Genomic DNA, 19320 nt, shown 5'->3' on the forward strand with positions numbered 1-19320 from the left:
TACATGTGGTTGCATGTGCGTGTGTGTGTCACTGAAACAAAGAAAGGAAGCTTAAGAGGGTGAAGGGAATGAGGGGAAAGTGAGTGTGCCACACAGTTGTCGTACTGAAAATAGGAAGGATGTTAGCATCATTACTCCCTGGTCGCCCATTCACATGCAGTCAGGACAAGGTATTTAAATTGCTAATCCTACCCTTTTATTACCCTTTACCATATGCAGCCTGTACTCCCAAATACCCAGGACATTTAGCATACATCTCATTGACTTGAACAGTGAGTAGGTGTTGGGCTGATAGAGCTACAGCACTCAGTGCACGGCCCCTTGGCAGCTCCCTCAGCTCTGTAATGGACAGACCTAGTTCACCTCCCAGGTGGTAGTCATTGCTCAATCTAATGGTGTGTTTACTCCATTAAACATCTACTGGTAAATCCTGTTAATTCCCAGGACAGCACTTAAACATCTTAAGGACTTCATCATATCAAACAAAGATAGATCCTGTATGTGTAAGGAGAAGTTAACTAGTTGTTCTTTTTTTTATGTTTTTTTTGTTTTGCTTAAGAAAACTATATAGATTTGTGGACCTTTTTTAATGCAAAAAACATCCCTTATAATTTGCAATAATACTATGTTGTCATCGCAAAAAAAATTCCAGGAGCCCAGAACCCATTTTTTGAACATGGAAACTTTAATGTACCTGCTTCTGTGCCTCAGCAGGTTGTTCATTAATTGTAGGCTTCCTACTGTCCACACTTTGAAGTATATTTGAGCAAGATGCTGAGCCCTTACTGCTCCCAGTGATTGGGCCAGTGCCTTGCATTGTAGCTTGCAGCCATTGGTGTGTGAGCGTGCGTAAATGGGTCAGTAGGAGGCAAATTCTAAATCGCTTTAGCTAAAACGTCTATATAAATGCAGTCCATTTAGTATTTCAATTGGTAGAACCAGCGTCTAAATTTAGTTCCTCAACTATATTTCCTGACCCCACAACAGTGCCTGCTCTGAGGGTTTTACCGTCCAATGATCCAGGAACTATCTGGGCTTCATTCAAACAGATAAAAAGATAGCATGCATGCAAATGAGAAAAAAGAGAAAACCTGGATAAGCTTATTCAAACCCATTATAGAAGCTATTTGAGTCAGATACTTACATCAAGGAAATTAGCATTTATTTGAGAATGATTATACGATTAAATTTGGTGGAAAAGGTTCTGCTGTTTAAGGGATTCTGCTGGAGAGCCAGCCCCCTAATAAACATACATGATCATGAATGTTGGTTAAATCAACAGAACTAACAACACCATATTAGAAGGCTGGAGTGATGGAAGAGCTGTGGTAGCAAACAGTGTTGGCATGATGGTATCAGTAGAGTGACAGTGAGAAGTGTTAAGTTATAATGTTCGTGCTGTAAATCTGCATGAATATGATTGGAAATTAATAGCCACACAGCTGTGAATGAGCCAGTCATTGTGAAACACAGCTGATGCCAATCAGCCAATACAATTGCAACTCCAATGCTCCGATAATGCAATGCTTATATGCATATGATTTTTACAGTTGGGGTTTTTTTTTTTTAATGGCTGCACCATTCCAATATTCTAGATGCCTTGTGCATAATTTTATAGAGATATTAACCAAAATTTGGCCTGATATTAGGTGTCTTTGGAAAATTTTTGACCCCATTTGAATTCAAATCGAAGGTCTGTGAGTTAGAACAATGTTTGGTTGCACAGCACGTTTCTAATTACTTGCCCAACGGTGGGTCAGGGGTTAAACAGTCTATATACAGTAAATCCATATGACCCATTGACACAAATACAACAAAATACACAATTATAAGAATTTTGATGCTGGTTAATCGATCTGCCTGACTATCAATCACTTTGATCTTCAACAACTATATTTGCCAGATTGCATTTACTGGATTCCTTTCACAATGCTTGGAAAGGTCAATCAGAGGGAGCAGCTGAGCAGCCGAGACATTTATTCTATCTATGTATTTATTCACGTCAATCCATTGGTATATAAGTATAAGATGCATTTCTGCATCATGTGTGTATATAGATTCAGATATATCTGAAAGTGCATTTACCTATAGAGGACTACAGGGTCTGTATCCATATCGTCAAATACGGGCAATACAAATGAGAAAGCGGTATCAAGTCATCTCTATAACTGAACCAAACTAAAACAGTTAAGATAAAAATATATTCCCCATTCATCATGGCAATTTAAATCTCTTGCATCTGCCCTATTGACTGCACCATGACTGTCTGCTGTGAACCAGGCAGGGGAATGTCTGCCCTCCACAGTCTTAGAGTGTGAAGTTAAGATTATTTTTCTTCTTCTTCTCTCTTTCATCTCACGTCTGCGGTAGTATTTACTGTACTGGATGTACTAGAGATGAGAGAGACTGGCCCCAAATTTGGGGCACTGGGTTTAACGTGTTCTTACCAACTAAGTCACTAGGTAACTCCCTTTAGTTTTTTTTGCCATGTATATGTGGTTTTTGATAGCCTGTCTATATTTCCAATTGGTCATTTATTGGAGTCACTGCCAGTATTACCATCACAAGTTTTGTACAGACAGCTTGTGCAGTTGTTCATTGTGTCTCTTCCTCTGCCCTGACTGTAGTCTCATGAGGCTCGTCATTATTCCCCATCCTCCCTCTCTCTTCGTCTCTCTCCCTGATGACTATCAATCTTCAGTTACCTTCATTAGGCTGCATTAATCAAACAGGGTAAAGGGGAAGTGTGCTGCTTGTCAGCAGGCTGCTGTCCTTCCAGTCGTTTCTGCTGCTGCCTGCCGGGCTAGCTTCACCTCATAAACAGGAAGGGTTCTGAATGCATTTCTGTGAGATAGAAAATCTCCAATGCTGTGACCTGACTTGCTGTGACTTACCCTACCCTAGCCCTCATCCCCCCAACATTTTCACCATCCCCCAAGCACAGTCTGGGATGTTTGTGATAAAGAAAGAAAGATTATTAGACAGAGAGCTCAAACAGAAGGAAAATGTGGCAGGGACATTAATTCTTTGGAAGCCTTGCATTTCAAAAACATTTTCCACTGTTTCCAAACTTACATAGTATATCACTTATGGATGTAGGGATGAGAGGTCCAATGAATGATGACAGAGAAAAGAGAGGACAATTGAAAGAAGTTCTTATAGAGTCATTAATTATAAATGCTGTTTTTGATATAGGGCGCACAAAAAATGAAAGGCTGAAAAGAATGAATGTAGAGTTTTCAGCTATTAGACTCCATCGTGAAATATGTCTTATGTGTAGTGTAGTCGCAAAATGAGCCATTCGAGTATCCCCCCAATGAAGATGATAAATTGATGATGGTGAGAAGTTGAAGAAGATTGAGCCTTTCTCGTAGTATCTAAATGGATGTGACCCAAAGCAAATGCCGAGCTCGTTGGACAGGTCCAAAGTGTGATGCACTCAGCTGATTCTGATGAAAACTGCCGAAACCTGAGCTCTTATCTTGCAGCTTTTTAACTGGACTAGATTTCACTTTGTACCTCACAAAGCAGCTGTGCATTTTGGTATCTTCTTGTGTCTTGTTTGGACAGGAAGCCTTTTTTGCTTGACAATTACATGGTAGATCATGTGTATGCGCACTCATTAGATGGTGTCAGCACTGAATAGTAAAGTAATGGTAGTCTGTGGGACAGAAATCAAACATATCACGAGTACCTAAACAATCCAAGAACTGCTTATATACCAATTAAATTTATCTTTTAAGGAAAGTAGACCGTATGGTAAAAAGAAACACAAATCAAGAGTCCAATATATTTATAACAAAGAATCTATAATACTTTCCAGTTTATCAAATAGATATCTATTTGCTATTCTTTGTGTTTTTTGACCCTAGTTTTAACATGCAAAACAAATCCCTCGCTGCTGAGAGAGAGCAGAGAGCGAAGAATTGCTCTCGATAGGCTAGAAATGCACATGTTCAGAGTGTCAGACAATACAGCACACTTAAATTTCATATTCTGCTTTCATTGAGAGATAATGCATAGTGCGCTGTTACTCTACTTTCATCTTGCAGATTACATCAATGGGTCTTACACTGGATTCAGTATGGCCCATCACTTTGCTCTACACACTTCCCCGATTTGAAGGATTAAACGCCTCTTTTATGGGCCTACATGCAGAGGCGTGTTTTACACAATCCTCCAAATATTAGCCGGCCAGACTCACGTTTTATAGCGATCTTTTTTTTTTTTTTTTTATCAGTGTAATGCAGAAAGTAATGTCTCTTATTTACCAAATTCAAGATTGCTGCCTCTGTGTTGTGGCACACATAACAAGCTAGTCATATACCTAATTTTTGAGAAAGTTATGGTAAGATGAAAATTTGTATTTTTACTAATATTTTAAGATGAGTATTTGCTGGATTGAAGCAGCATATAATAATGGAAAATTGTGTACTTTTATTTTGTTACATCCTTTGTGCACATCAAATATGAAACAGGCATTTTAGGTAATATTTCTGTAAAGCCCTCAATTATCACTGCTGTGAATGTTATAATAAAATTAAATACAGATTTAAATTTAATCTTTACAGGACATTTATAGTGGAATTATGGGTATTTACCATCACGTGTCTGTCATAACTGGTGTGAAGAGCAGAAATTCTGCTGCAGTCAGCAGGTGACAAAGTAAAAGGTGAAAAAGAAAGAGTGGATATTCTGTATTTTATTATATATCTTTTTTTATAGTATAGAGCTTAGAACAATCAAGCACAACTAACACAACACATCTGATGAAGAGCGATAAATCACATGTAGAGAGCTACTGTATATGCACATACTGTAAGTAGAGGAGGGTAAAGAAAGAGTTGAAAAACTCTAAAATAAATTGTAAGTAGAAAGCTATGTACATTGCAATACCTGAGTGTACATAAATGTTTTTATTTGAATTATTGCAGTATTTGTGCAAAAAGCGAATAATCAATAATATATAGTAATTCACTGTAGTGAAGTACACAACAATAAATATATAAAAAAAATAAATTATTAAATTGACAAGAGATCAATGTTTATAATATGCATGTGTATATTACTTTATACATATCTGTATAAAATAAATATTAATAAAGTATATGCACATATACAGTATATTATATAATACATGTAAAAAATAAAAAACTGAGATAAATAAATTGCTATATATAACACCTACAAACAAAAAAATCATATCTGCAATTTAAAATTCCATATTTTTTTTTATTCTGTCAAAAGTTCCAATAAACACCTTTTAAAAATGTTTAATTTTTTTTAAGTATTTCATATTTCAGGCTTTGCAGGAGTAAAATGTCCTTTAAATACAATCCTTAAATTTTACTTGCTTTCAGCAGCTTCACCTTTATTTTGCATGTCAACAGAAAGCAGAACTTTTGTCTTATAACTTAAAATTCTTCAAATTATGGTTTGCAGCAACAAATATGCAAGTTGTAACAAACTACTGTGGAAGTGATTCTGAGATGCTTGATACATTCTGTCTGAGGAGAAGTTTTAATTTTTATGGACATTTTTTTTCAGTTGGAATGTTTTACAAAAATTTGATTCATTTTTATAGTATAACAAATGAATCTAATATATGCTGAATGTGCTGTGTTGTGTTCAGTGGCATAATCTTCAGTCATATATGTATACATATACTATACATGTACAAGATTTGTATCCAAATGTGCACACACCTTAAGCAGTCTGTATATGAGCATATTTCATAAAAATGGCATAATACTAAGTATTTCTCAATATTTGATTAACCAGCATCTACATGTTGGATGTTCAGTAAAACACACACACACACAGTGATGAGGTACATGCACCACAGACAATGCATACTCCAGTGCACAGAGGTGCCCCGCAACAACACTGTGATAACGTGGTCGGTTCACAGCGACAAAGTTAGTGGACCCAGATTTCAAAACAAGTGAGCGAGTGAAACTCCTCCAGGCACAGACAAACACGTGTTCTTCAACAACAGCAATAACACACTGGTTTAAATGTGTATCAGTGACGCCACATTTAAACAGAATGCTTTCTCTATGTAGTGGTCCTGTGAGTGAGGATACACACCAGCCAAAAACTTTGTCATCCGCTTGGAAGCTGCAAACACAGCCGCTGTGTTGAACGTTGCTAGTTGACATGTAAACCAAAATGAAGCAGGAGGAGTTCAGTGACCATCTCATGTGTCTTGGAGTTTAACACTGATTAGTGAAGGAATAAAATGACCCTTCTTTAGCTTTTTGTCATTACAATTATTTCTTATATATTGGGTGACATGAACCCTCAGCCCCCATGGTAATGATATGCTTGGTTGTGTTCTAATTTCAGCATCAGTGCACAGTTGAGGATTTAAGCACGAGTGCTTATTTTGCAGGGCTGGGTTTGTCTACTGCCTGTGAGGGTTGCACCGATGGGCCATCAGTGGAACAATGAGAGACGCTCTTACACATTGTCGGGGTCGGACAATATTGCCTCTGAGACCTCTATTAAATCTCTGTTTTATAATCATGAAATCCTCTGACAAAATAAACAATGAATAAACAAAGTTTAATGATGAATGAACAGCTGTACTATGTGACCGCAGGAAATTTCACAGAGAGGATGTGTGTCATGGCACATCGAGAGCTCATATGCGAGGAAAACTGTGAAAACAAAGAAGGTTTAAACTCTGGATAAAATTATGTCAGTTCTCAAACATCCTCAGATCTTCGCTACAAGCGGCAGTTAACATTTCCAAGAATGGCTTCGGTGCAGATGGACACTGGGAGTTTCCCCAGCAATGTTCATTATTTCTTAGATCAGATTAAAGAATAGTGAATATAGCATATATTTAGGAAATTTAAAACTAAGCAGTCAGTCACAGTCTGGAGCGACCACAATCCAGTCAGAGAAATTTAACTGCACTGGAGCTGTCAGTGTAAACACAGCAATGTCAAATACAGTAACACACAATCACAGCCGGCAAACTGTGAGTAAAAATACAGTGGCTTTGGAAAATATTCAGAACCCTTCACTTTTTGCACCATTTGTTGTATTGTAGATTTAATTTCTTATCTCTCTTATCTCTTCTATCCTTAGCTGTGGGACTCCAAATTGTGGTCATGTGCATCCTCTTTGCTTTAATTACCCTTGAGATGCATGTAGAGCTTGATTGGAGTCCACCTGTGGAAAATTGAATTGATCGGACATAGTTTAGAAAGGCAACACAGCAGTGTATATAAAATTTCAATAAAACTGTGGTGAGGCATAGATCGGGGAAAGGGTATAAAACCTTTTCTAAAGCTTTGGGTTTTCCCAGGAGCACAGTGGGCTAAATAATTGTGAAATGAAAGAAGTCTAGAAGCACCAGGACTCTTCCAAGGCTGTCCAGGCAAAAAGCGCCTTGGTCAAGGAGGTGACCAAGAACCCAACAATCACTTTAACAGAGTTTCAGAAATCCTCTGCAGAGAAGGGAGAATCTGTTGGAAGGACAACATACCCAGCAGCACTCCATCAATCAGGTCTTTATGGTAAATCAGCTAGACAGAAGCCACTTTGCCTAAAAGTCATATGAAAGCCCGCTGGGGGTTTGCGAAAGGGCCTTTAAAGGATTCTGAAAGGATGAACAAAAAGACTCTCTGGTCTAATGAGACAAAAAATGAACTATTTTGAACACAACTCTAAGCGCTATGTCTGGCGAACATCTAGATTGTTTATCACCTGGCCAGTACCATCCCTATGGTAAAGCCATAGCATGCAGCATCATGCTATGGGGGGCTTCTTGGCAGCAGGGACAGGGACACTGGTCAGAATTGAGGGAAGGATGAATGCAGCTAAATACAGAAAGGTTCTTGAAGAAAACCTGCTCCAGGGTCTACGATACCTTAGACTGGGTTGTCAGTTGAAAACAGCCAAGACAACACTGGAGTGGCTTTGGGACAAGTCTGACTGTCTTTGAGTGGCTCGGCCAAAGCCCAAACTTAAAATTCATAGAACATCTGTGGAGACCTGGAGATGGCAGTTCAAAGACACTTCCCATTCAATCTGACGGAGCTTGAGAGGATCTGACAGGATGAATGGGATAATCGGCCTAAATCCAGGTGTGCAAAGCTTGTAGAGACTCACCCCAGAAGACTCGAAGCTGGAATTGCTGCTAAAGGGGCTTCTACAAAGTAATGAATTAAGGAATACTTCTGTAAATGAGAGATTTCAGTTTTTGATTTTTAATAAATTTGCACAAATTTCTAAAAATATGTTTTTACTTTGTCACAATGGGTTATTGGGTGTAGATTGATTGGTGAAAATGATAATTTTATCGATTTTAAATTAAATATACACCATAATAAAGTGTGCAAAAACTGAAGGGGTCATACTTTCTGAAGCCACTATAAACAGGATATATTTTTGCATATAGCCCGGACATTTTGAGGGTTTGTAGTTTCCTGGTAAAATGTATTATTGTTTCACAATGGCCATCAAACTCTGAGCAACCAATGGGAATGAGAGACAGCTGTGTCTCACGTTGCAAGCAGTACAGTGTATTTTTTCATAGATCAGTATTGCAAAAGCATAATGCCATGATAAACCCCGATCAGATGTGTTTGGAGAGAGAGTTCCAGCAATTGAGAAGGCTCCGTCACCCCAGGGGTGGGTTTTGGTCTAGGATTGAGTGGACAGGAGGTTGGTGAAAAAAGGAAGGAGTCTGCTGGTGGAGAATGCCGGTGAGGTGAAGCGGGGTCTGACTATGAAGGGTTTTGTAGGTGAAGAGAAGGGCTTTCAGTTGAATCCGTTGTGGGGCAGGAAGTCAGAGGAGGTTCTTTAGGACACTAGTGACGTGGGAACAGGAGTGGGAGCGACTGAGTAGAAAAGGAGTAGAGTACTGGACTTATTAAGGACTTTGGATGATGTACCATAAAGAATTCTACTGCAGTAGTAGAGTCTGGATATGATAAAGGAATGTTTCAGCAAAAGAAAAGGAGAAGGATGGGAACCGATTTATTAAATAAGAATACATAGTTTTCCAAAAATTACTAAATTGTTCTTACAGCACATTTAATTACAATATGGAAAATAGCTGTTGAGGCTTCTTAATCTGGCACTGAACTGATCATATGACATTGCCATTCTTAGGCCTTGTGACCGGACAAAAATATTAATCTTGAACAGGTATTAATATTCATCATCATCATCATCATCATCCTCATCATCATCATCATAACTTTATTTATCGAGCACATTTCAAAGCACAGTTACACAGAGCTTTACAGTAAAAACAAGGAATACATTTATTTAATCAGAATCATGAATTTAAAGCAAGATAAATAATTAAAACAATTACAACAAATATCATCAGTTAAGAATAGGCCATAAAAGTGAGTTTTAAGAAGAGAGTTAAAGAAGATATTGAGTTTGCCTGTCTTAGGTCCTCAGTCAGTGAATTTTACAGCTGAGGGGTCCAGACGGCAAAGGCCTGGTCACTTTTAGTGACAAGTACAGATTTTGGAACCATTAGTAGGTCCATGCCAGAGGATCTCAAGTAATGATTAGGCTCAGGCATTTAGAAGCTCACAGATATAGGAAGGAGGCTGACCTTTCAAGACTTGAAAACCAAGCAGTAAAATCTTAAAATCAATTCAAAAACTAGCAGTTAACCAGCGAAGGGCAGCAAAGTCAGGTGTGATGTGGTTGCTTCTCTTGAAACGTGTTAAAAGCCTGGCAGCAGTGTTTTTTATCATCTGTAGTCTTTGGATGTTTTGCCTGCTGATATCAGAATAAAAGTGCATTTAAATAGTCCAGTCTGGAGGAGATGAAAGCAAGGATCACCTTTTCTAGATCTGCAGATGAAAAGAATGAGCAGATCTTTGATAAATATCTCTGTTGTACAAAGCGGGGTTGTACAATTTTAGTCACCTGACTGTCAAAGGACAACTCAGACTCGAAAACAAGACCTAGAATTCAAGCCTCTGTTTTCACATTTTTTGATAAGACAAAACAAGATGAGAGATTGTTCACTCTGGTAGTCCTGGGGCCAGGTGATGTAATTATAATTATTTCTATTATTATAATTATAATTATTATTAGGAGTCATTCACCTGCAGGAATTTATTGGACATCCAGTACTTAATTTCATCAAGGCAGGATATAATAGATGACACATCGGTCGTACCAGGTTTTATATGGACATACAGTTGGGTATCATCCCCATAGCAACTGAAATCAATAATATGTCTACACATGATTTGTCCCAGGGTTAGCATGTGTATAGTAAATAAAAGGGGAACAAGAATAGATCCCTGTGGGACACCACAAAAGAGAGGAGCCGAGAGGAGGAGGCATCTATATGTACTACAGAGAAGGACCTGCTAGACAGATATGAGATGAACTAATACAGAGCCACATTACTGATGCGAACATAGTTTTTCAGACGGTTCATTAAGAGATTGTGGTCCACTTTTTCAAAGGCTGAGCCTGTGTCAAGGGGAATTACTATAGAGTTCAGGCCTGCATCAGTGGCAACCAATAAGTCATTGGTGACTTTGACCAGAGCAGTGTCATTGCTATGCAGAGAGCGAAAACCAGATTGATTGATTTTTTCTAAAATTGTATTATTCTTAATAAAAGAAACCAGTTTTGTGGAGACAAATATTTCTAAAATCCTGGATAAAAATGACAGCTTAGAGATTTTATAGAGCGTAGGGTCTAAAATAAGTTTCAACAGAAGAATCCGGAGAGGGCTTATTTGTAGCTGAGTTTAAAGGCTTTGGTGTTGATAGAACTTTGAAGTATCAAAGCCAAGGCCAGCCTCACAATGCCATCTGGCTTTCCAAATGAAAATGGTGGAGGATCTGGTGTTGCGCAGTATATTTTACAACTATAATACAAACCCATTTACAAAGCATACACCGTTGCTTTATTTTTTCAGAACAACAGTCAGTCAGTCAGGAGGCATCAGATTGTTCACCCATTTCATACTCATGTGAATGTGGGTTAGAACACTTGCCAAAGACGTGGCTTGCACAGCGCAGCACAGGTCTTGACTGTATGACACAGTGCTCATTTTCATCCTGCTCATGACATCACAGCTGAGGTGTTTCCATTTGTTTCGATCAGGCAGAGTGGGCCCGGTTTCAAGGCTGCCTGTTCCTCTGTTGTAGCAAGTGATTTATCTGACACACGTTGGCTTATTGTTCCAGTCTGGGGCTGAAGGGAAGGAATCTGCTGTAGATGACAATGCATAACAAAGACCAGAGCCTAGTTCACATTCAACATCACCATGGTGATAAATGCTTTTGAAACATGCTGGGTGGCTTGCCCTGAAATAAAGAGTCAAGATACCAGAAGCCCTTGGGCAGAGATGAAGGACAAAAGAGATGCTAAAGAGTGTGAACAAGGCCTTGTGACTGCAGCCATACCACCACAAGGCTGAGGGCTGCAGCTCAAAGCTCCACTCCAACAGGGGAGCACAGTTTATTATTGTCTCTTTTAGAGTCTTTGGGCCCACTAAATAATACTGTTTGTAATCTGGCTCTGCATACTTGAATACTAACTACTAATCACAGAGATTGGTACTCCACTGGAGCTACCCAATGATAATGTTTTCTAATCTAAACATGTTTTCCCCCTGTACTCAAGGGAGAGTTCATTCTAAGTGTTTGTGATAATAGGTGTTATTAATTTGTTTTTTTTTTTAATTAGTCAAGCTGCATTAACATCCTGATTGCAGTATATAGGCTAAACCGCAGCGAGGTTTGTGGAGTGGGAGTCTGGCAGGGTTCCGTTTTTTATTTATTTATTTTTTTTTTTACAAGGCTTTACCCTTCAGGTTTAATCAGGGATCTAAATGTGTGACTGGTTTTGATCAGCGGAGCAGGGGAAGGAGCTGGAGTGCTTTATCAAAGTGGAGAAGGGGAGGATTAGAGATGCAGGGGTTGCTGGGAAAACCGAAGAGCGGAGAATTCATTGGTAGCTCTGCAAACATCTCACATGGGGAGAAGGGAACATTTCAAGGCTCGCTTTGGGGACATTAAGTTATTAAGCCAGGGAAACAGCTCACAGTGAAAACATTAGCACAGATTAAGCATGGCAACTGGTTTAATTAGACAGCTATACGGGTAGAACGAGTGGGACTATGAGCCCCATAGATGTAGTTTAGGTTTATTAGTTTAGTGTTGTTTGGCCAGTGGGGACAATGAAATGGTAATACTAGACATTAGCATTAATATTTTACAATGTTAAACGTGTACAATGAAATAAAGTGGAATGTAGACTGGAATGTTCTGATTGCTCACTGAAATATAATGGGGTTTTTGATTGAAATACACCATTGCACAGCAAAGTCGACTAGTTGTGAAAAAGGAAGGTGCAAAAAAGTGCTTTCCAGAGGTAGGAACATAGGACAGAACAGGCTTTAAAACAGCAGCATGAAATAAATAATTGAGGAAAAACATTGATTTAACGCAGAAGATAAACAAATTAAAACATAACTCATAGTAAAAGCAAGATGCTAACATAAGCATGGCAACAAGCTCACAATGATAATGGTAACATGCTTATGTTTGGCAGGTAATCTTTACAGTGGTCACCAATTAAGTTTAGCATGTCAGTAGGCTGCATGTCAGTAGGCTGTAGGCTGTTCAGTGCCTATTAGCACTAAACACATTATAGCATTGGTTGATTGAAAATTATGGTAATTAACACTGCCACTTCCCAGCAAAAAGGTCCTGACTTCTTACTGCACATTCACCAAATGGTCCCTACTAAATTGTTTGTGTGTGAATGTGTCTCCTAATAGAGACCATCCAGGTTGTACCCTGCCTCTCACCCAGTTTACTCTGGGTTTGGATCTAGGATACAGTATTTGCTGGGTGCATTCATTCTTTCAAAAGGTAGAGCTCTGTTGATTTTGCTTCACTATCAGGCCATTTTTTAACAAAACTTTATATAACATCTGTCCTAGAATAGTCTTGACTTAAAATCAAAAGCAACTTAATCACAATGTACAAACACTGCTGGCAAAATATATGAAGCTAGATATGAAGCTGGATATATAAAGCTAAAAATCAACTAACAGCATTTGCCAGCTGTAAGAGGTCTGGTTATCAGATCACTTAACAAATTTTTAAAGCAGTATGAAAACAATACAAGAAGTTCTCCAACCTAAACGACCATATTTCGTTTGTACCTACCCTTGGATACGACCCATAGGAGCGTACCAGTGGCAGGCGGGCATACTGGACCTTTTTCATCAATGGTAACAACAATAAACACGGTTAAGGTTGCAGTCATGGTATGGATAGGTTTAGGCACAAAAACTACTTGGTTAGGTTTAGGAAAAGATTGTGATTTGGGTTACAGTAAGTACTTCAGGTTAGAGGACCTTCGTCACCATGTTTACAAAAACAAATATGAAGGTAAGGTTGTGGAACAGTCATGGATAAAGTGGTTTCCTGTAACTGATGAACTGCTTGAATGGAAGACCTATGGGGTCATTTTTTACAGGAGGACATTCTCAAAAAGTAATGCAATACTCATTTTGTGTTAAACATTTTTTTCCACTTTACTCTTTTTACATGTCTCATTTAGTTTAGTTTCATTTGTTGGTCGTATTAATATTAGGATTATAGGTAAATTATTTAGGGGAAGGGAGTGTCTGAAAACTGATTTTTCAGAGATTTGGGCAGATTACTTTGCATAGTTAGAATATGTGAAACGTGGTTCCTCAGTTTTACATTAACCGCCATTTCTTAACTAAACCTTTAACTATGTCTGATAAACCTCATTAGTTGAATGAGAATTAACAAAATCATTTTACCCTGGTAACAACATGTTTGCCTGGATTAGTTAGCCAGCCATAGCTGAAGACCAACATCCTGACCAGTGAAAATGTGTGAATCATGTCTGCTATTAAAGCATTTTCACAGCTCACATTCTCAGGAATTTTATAGGGTTTGAATAAACAATCAATACAGTGAACCGGTGCATTGTACAGGTGTAAGCTACAGTGAGTGTCTCTGGTTAAAAACTAAAACACATAGTGCAGTCAGTCCACACAGGTTCAGTTACAATATACAAACCAAGTCTTACCATACCCTGATTATTAGTATATTCAGCAAGCTATTGATATCTTCTTCCATTGTCCAACTAGTCACAAGTCTCCTGCTGCGCTCTATCAGTCCATGATGAACAAAGAAGGAAGCGATGAATGTTATAATGAATATTGTTGCTTCACAGTTAACATGAGATTAATACAGGTACTTTATTTCTGTATCTGAGTACATACACTATTATGAATATTGTCTATGTATTGTCTTTCTGTGTAAAACAGTGTTTGCAAGAAATCCACACAATCGCCAATCACACTGGTGCCTTAAGGAAGCATAAAACAGTTTCAGTAGTCTCTCTACACCACATAGATTTTCCCTCATTATACTTGTTTGGTTTAGTGGGCAGTTTGGAAATCTGAGGTTTAAGTACATAAGATGATACTCAAACTTTGACTCATCATCAAAGTCAGTATTCAATAAAGGTGACAATCTGTGTCCTCCACACAAAGATAAGATAAAGGCACTGATTCACTCTTGTTGATTGCCTACGCTGACCTCATGTCTTTTGGTCCTTCAGGCTCTCCATACAGAGATAAGATCACTATTGCCATCCTGCAGCTGCAGGAGGAAGGGAAGCTGCACATGATGAAGGAGAAGTGGTGGAGAGGAAATGGTTGTCCGGAGGAGGAGAGTAAGGAGGCCAGCGCCCTCGGGGTGCAGAATATCGGAGGGATCTTCATCGTCCTAGCCGCTGGACTTGTCCTCTCCGTATTTGTGGCCGTGGGAGAGTTCCTCTACAAGTCCAAACAGAATGCACAACTTGAAAAGGTAAGAAACACCTCTGACATTCATCTCTGCTTTTTTATTTAACACAATGATAGCAGAATTTCTTACCATAACCACATGTGCCATGAACATGTGGCAAAGACAAATAAATATATAAATGTTAACGAAAAGAAACAAAATATATGCCAAATATATTTATTTTCATAATTTCTAATATATAATTTAAAGAGATCGTCTGTTTGCCACTTTGTGGAAACACACACTATAATGAAAGTGCTATATCATATGCAGTAAGATAAGGGTTGGTTTCTTTGCATTTATTCACATAGGCCCAATGGCGACAACGAGATAAGAAACGTGAGGAATTCTGCTGTCACCATGGATCCAAGCTAGACTTTAACCACCATCTCAAATGACCTCAAGTGAAACTCCAGAAACTTTTTTCTATCGTAATCTAACATGATCTAAAACTTCCCAAAACTACTGAATTGTCTCTTTCTTTGTGACACTCCTGAGGGAATGGGAACATGTTGGAGTGCTGGTAGTAATATTTAATTTGATCACAGACACGTGTATTGCGAATGTTTCCTCTGCTGCACGACCCACGTCTTCGGCAGCCACATCCACTGACACACACCTCCCCACTTCCACTGTCCATTTCCACTCTGCACACTGCCATCCTGCCAATACTGTAATTATTTTCACTGTTCACGTCTGTGGCATTTAGCTCATATAGAAAGCAGCTTTTCTAGATCAGTGCAGTAACACAACACAACACTATGGTGTTTGACTGGAGCTTCCCAGCAAACATTGTGACGCTGAACAGTTGCTGATATAATGACCTGCACCATCGGAGAAATACTCAATGAAACTGTAAATACATAAAACATGAATGAAATAACAACATCTCTCCATAATTAAATGTACTTGGGGTGTCAGTGTTCAGTATCTACTCTTTAAAGCCACATCCTGTCATGAATGCTCAGTTTCATTTGTCATGTTCAAAAACTGGGGCTTTGTACAAAGTCATTTTAGGACATTATACAAAATATTAGTAGATTAAAGGGAAGTTGTGGCTGAAGCTTATATTATCTTAATGCAGACTTATTCAGCTGCCAAACGTATCTTAACTGCTTCACTAATTTTAACCCTAGGTCTACTTAAGGCTAGATGAAGATGTAACTGTATAAACATGGATTATAATACATACAGTCAATATGTCCTGTGAAATAAAAAAAATAGGTATAGAGCGTAGTTTGTATTATATATGTAACATTATAAATGTAATTTTATTTTATTTCAAAGTAAGAAGTTTGTACAGTGAAGGATATTACTTGGACATTTTTATAACTTAATATGTTTGCATAGGCAAACAAAATAGCAGTAATTCATTATTTTATATGCAGCAGTCTGCTGCAGCATGCAGGTCAATAGCCAACTGCTTTCTGGAGAAACGTGAGAGATTTACTGTAGAAGCCATTTAGCTAAAAGCTAATAAGTATAAAATGACTGCATAAGCTTTCCGTGTAGATTACAGCTATAAATAGCTAATAAATAAGCAAGAAAAATATATAAAACTTATAATGTGTATAGTTTTTATCACCATTGTTATTGCAAGAGCTGACAGTGAACGGGGAGGAGCCCCAATGCGGTGGACTGACCGGGGCTGCATTATGCCAAAAGATACACGTATCATGGTGGATGGTTAAGAAAGCTAAGCGAACAGAAGCAACTGCAATTGGAAAAAAAAATCAGATTATGTTTTCTTCTAAAAAAAATCCTTGAGTGAAAAAAAATGTTTTGGGTGATGTTTTTAGTCATATAATATATTTTAATACACTGAAATTTTTAATTTCATTTCAGTAATTATGTAGATATTGCATACTGAGCTAATAACTGAACTATCCATTTTCAGATAAGTCTAATATACACAAGTTGTATACAGTATATCATGTAGTATGTTTTGAACTAGTGTAAATACTGCACCAAAATGAAATAATGGCCATAGTCATTCACGCATACTAATTTTGTGAAATCTAGACCTATTTATTATTTTTAAAATTAATTGAAAATATTTTCGGAAGTTGTTTGAATATTTTCTTGTAATGTCAGACTATCAGAATTGTGTACTGAATACATTGCCATATCTAGCTGAAAATATGTTCTAAAATATTCGAGGGCAGTTACCAAATGAACAATTAACCCATACTTTAAGTGACGAGAGAGCATAGATCCTAACTGAGTCCTCTGCCAGTGCAGTTTTGCCTTAAAAGTAATTGGCTCTCATGGGAGGAGACAAACATTGTTTCTGGAGCTAGAGTAGGTCTATTTATCCTGGAGGTGTTCAGTGACAGCTGCCTCCTACATTTTACTGCATTGATTGTACAGTGTTTTAGCATGGCCCGGTGACCCTGTGGTAATGTGTCATACCCCCCCCCGTTCTGTCATTCCGTTAAGGAAATACACTCAGAACACTCAAACATGTTAACACACACAGGTATGGACACACAAATAAAGCAGATACAGACGTAATGCAAACAAAAGTTGTGCCTGTGAAAAGCTAGGGTGACAGCACAGCGGGGAAATAATAACTGCAACGGCCATGGCAACCAGGGTGAATAAGATTACTGTATCACAGATATATTTACCTGCTAAAATGTGTCCATGACTCGCGGTCTGCCTCCTAGACAACATTCTATTACAACCACAGACTATTCAATAGCATGAGCAAGCAAACATGTCGTGGGCGAAAAATGAATCTAAAGCAGCAACGAAATAACAATGAGTAGCTGGCCAGATACAATACCAACTCATGGAAAAAGCTCACATCTTATGACAGAAGTGAAAAAGATGTATCAGTAATTAAAATTTCAAAATTGTACTGGGATATGCTTCTCTTAATGAACATCAAGTCTGAAACAGATTAAAGTGTTAACGGCAGAATTTATGATTCATGATTCTATTCCTATCCCAAAATTTAGAATGCGTACAATAGCAGAAATCTGACACTGTATTACAGCAAACGTCTAAGTTTTCTATTAAAAAAAAAAGATTGGTTAAGGGTAGGGAATTAAAGTAAAAACGATGTTTATGGTTTGCGTTTATGGTTTGTTATAATCGACAAATCTCTTGAAATCACTTGTATCTTTAAGGTACAATGAGTAAAATTGTTAAGAGTGGATGTTATTGTTGTGGAAGGCCTATAAAATAAAAAAAGTAAATAAAAGTAAAAAAGTAAAACTCAAATAGAAATCCCCTCTTGTAGTGAAAGTGGAACAGTTTTCTTGGAGCCAGTGGTGAAAGAAGAATTTTGATCTAAGTGGAAGTAAGAACAACAGGTCCCTAATGTCCCAATTTGCAAGATCTCCACGTTCACCGTAGGCATTTGCTATTGTGTGTTCACATACAAGAAACACATTGCATAAATGGTACAAAAATGATACGTGATTGACTGCATAAATAGATTTGAAGTAATTTAGAGAAGAGGGTAAATAAAAGATTAGTAAACTGTAGTCATACAATCCAAGGCACAACATCAACAAACACATTTCTAAATGAAATTTCAACCAAAAATGTTTTTATAAAACCTGTCCACAGTCAACCACAATATCACTTTAAATGCTTATGATTTCTAATCTACTTTTTAGTAGGAGGCTGCATATTGTACATCTGATGTAGCCTTGGTATTAAGGTTGCCAGGAGGGCTTCAGTCAGGGCTCCACCTTACTGCCAAAGGTGTACCTGGATAAGGCTACCAGCCCCAGGCGTACATGATGGAACCCTGCCGGCCTTGTTGCCTGGGGTACATTACATGCATGCAGGAGTCTGCATGATGTATCCCTAGCAATAAGGCTGCCAGGGGAACATTAGTTGGTGCTCTGCCTTCTTGTCAGAGGTGATGTACTCCTGGCATAAAGGCTGTATTATACACCAATCAGCCACAAAATTAAAACCAGTTACCAGTCTTAATGTTATGGCTGACCAGTGTATGGTGGCCATGGGATGCATACTGTGCTCTTTTCACTCATATTGCCACATAATATACCACTGGCAATAAGATAATTAGGCGCTGCTTTTCCTAAAGTGTCAATATACCCCTTGCGCTCAAGGAGCACATTATGTACCACTGGTAACCTTATTGCCTGGGGTACATTACATATGTGTTGGATCTTTCACCTGGGCAATAAGGCTACCAAAGGTACATTAGATGGTGCTTCAGGTGTACATGACATAAATGGCACCCTTATTGCCTGAGGACACACTACATGCACACATGATTCTCCATAATGTACTCCTACCCCGGGTAGCCTCATTGCCCCATGGACAAGTATCACAGTCCCTGTGATTCACAAAACACCACAGGTAGAAAGTAGGGGGTGACTACCGACATAAACTTTCATATGTGTACTTCTATTGGTATTTCTTCAGGTTGGTGCAGGCAATCATGTTAGCCTCAGTGTTCCAAGTTAAGATGATGAATTAATATTCTCAT

At 38.2% G+C, this 19320-nt stretch overlaps 1 protein-coding gene across 1 annotated transcript in view; it reads left to right on the top strand.

The window, feature by feature from the left end:
- grik2 (glutamate receptor, ionotropic, kainate 2) overlaps positions 1 to 19320 on the top strand; it is a 262001-nt gene that overhangs the window by 227753 nt on the left and 14928 nt on the right. Inside the window, exon 15 of the mRNA XM_040118010.1 lies at positions 14620 to 14870. Coding sequence (XP_039973944.1) covers positions 14620 to 14870 — 251 coding nt within the window. The remainder of the gene's footprint in view (positions 1 to 14619; positions 14871 to 19320) is intronic.

Source organism: Xiphias gladius, chromosome 22 (genome assembly GCF_016859285.1).
Source record: "Xiphias gladius isolate SHS-SW01 ecotype Sanya breed wild chromosome 22, ASM1685928v1, whole genome shotgun sequence".
NCBI classification, from domain to species: domain Eukaryota; kingdom Metazoa; phylum Chordata; class Actinopteri; order Istiophoriformes; family Xiphiidae; genus Xiphias; species Xiphias gladius.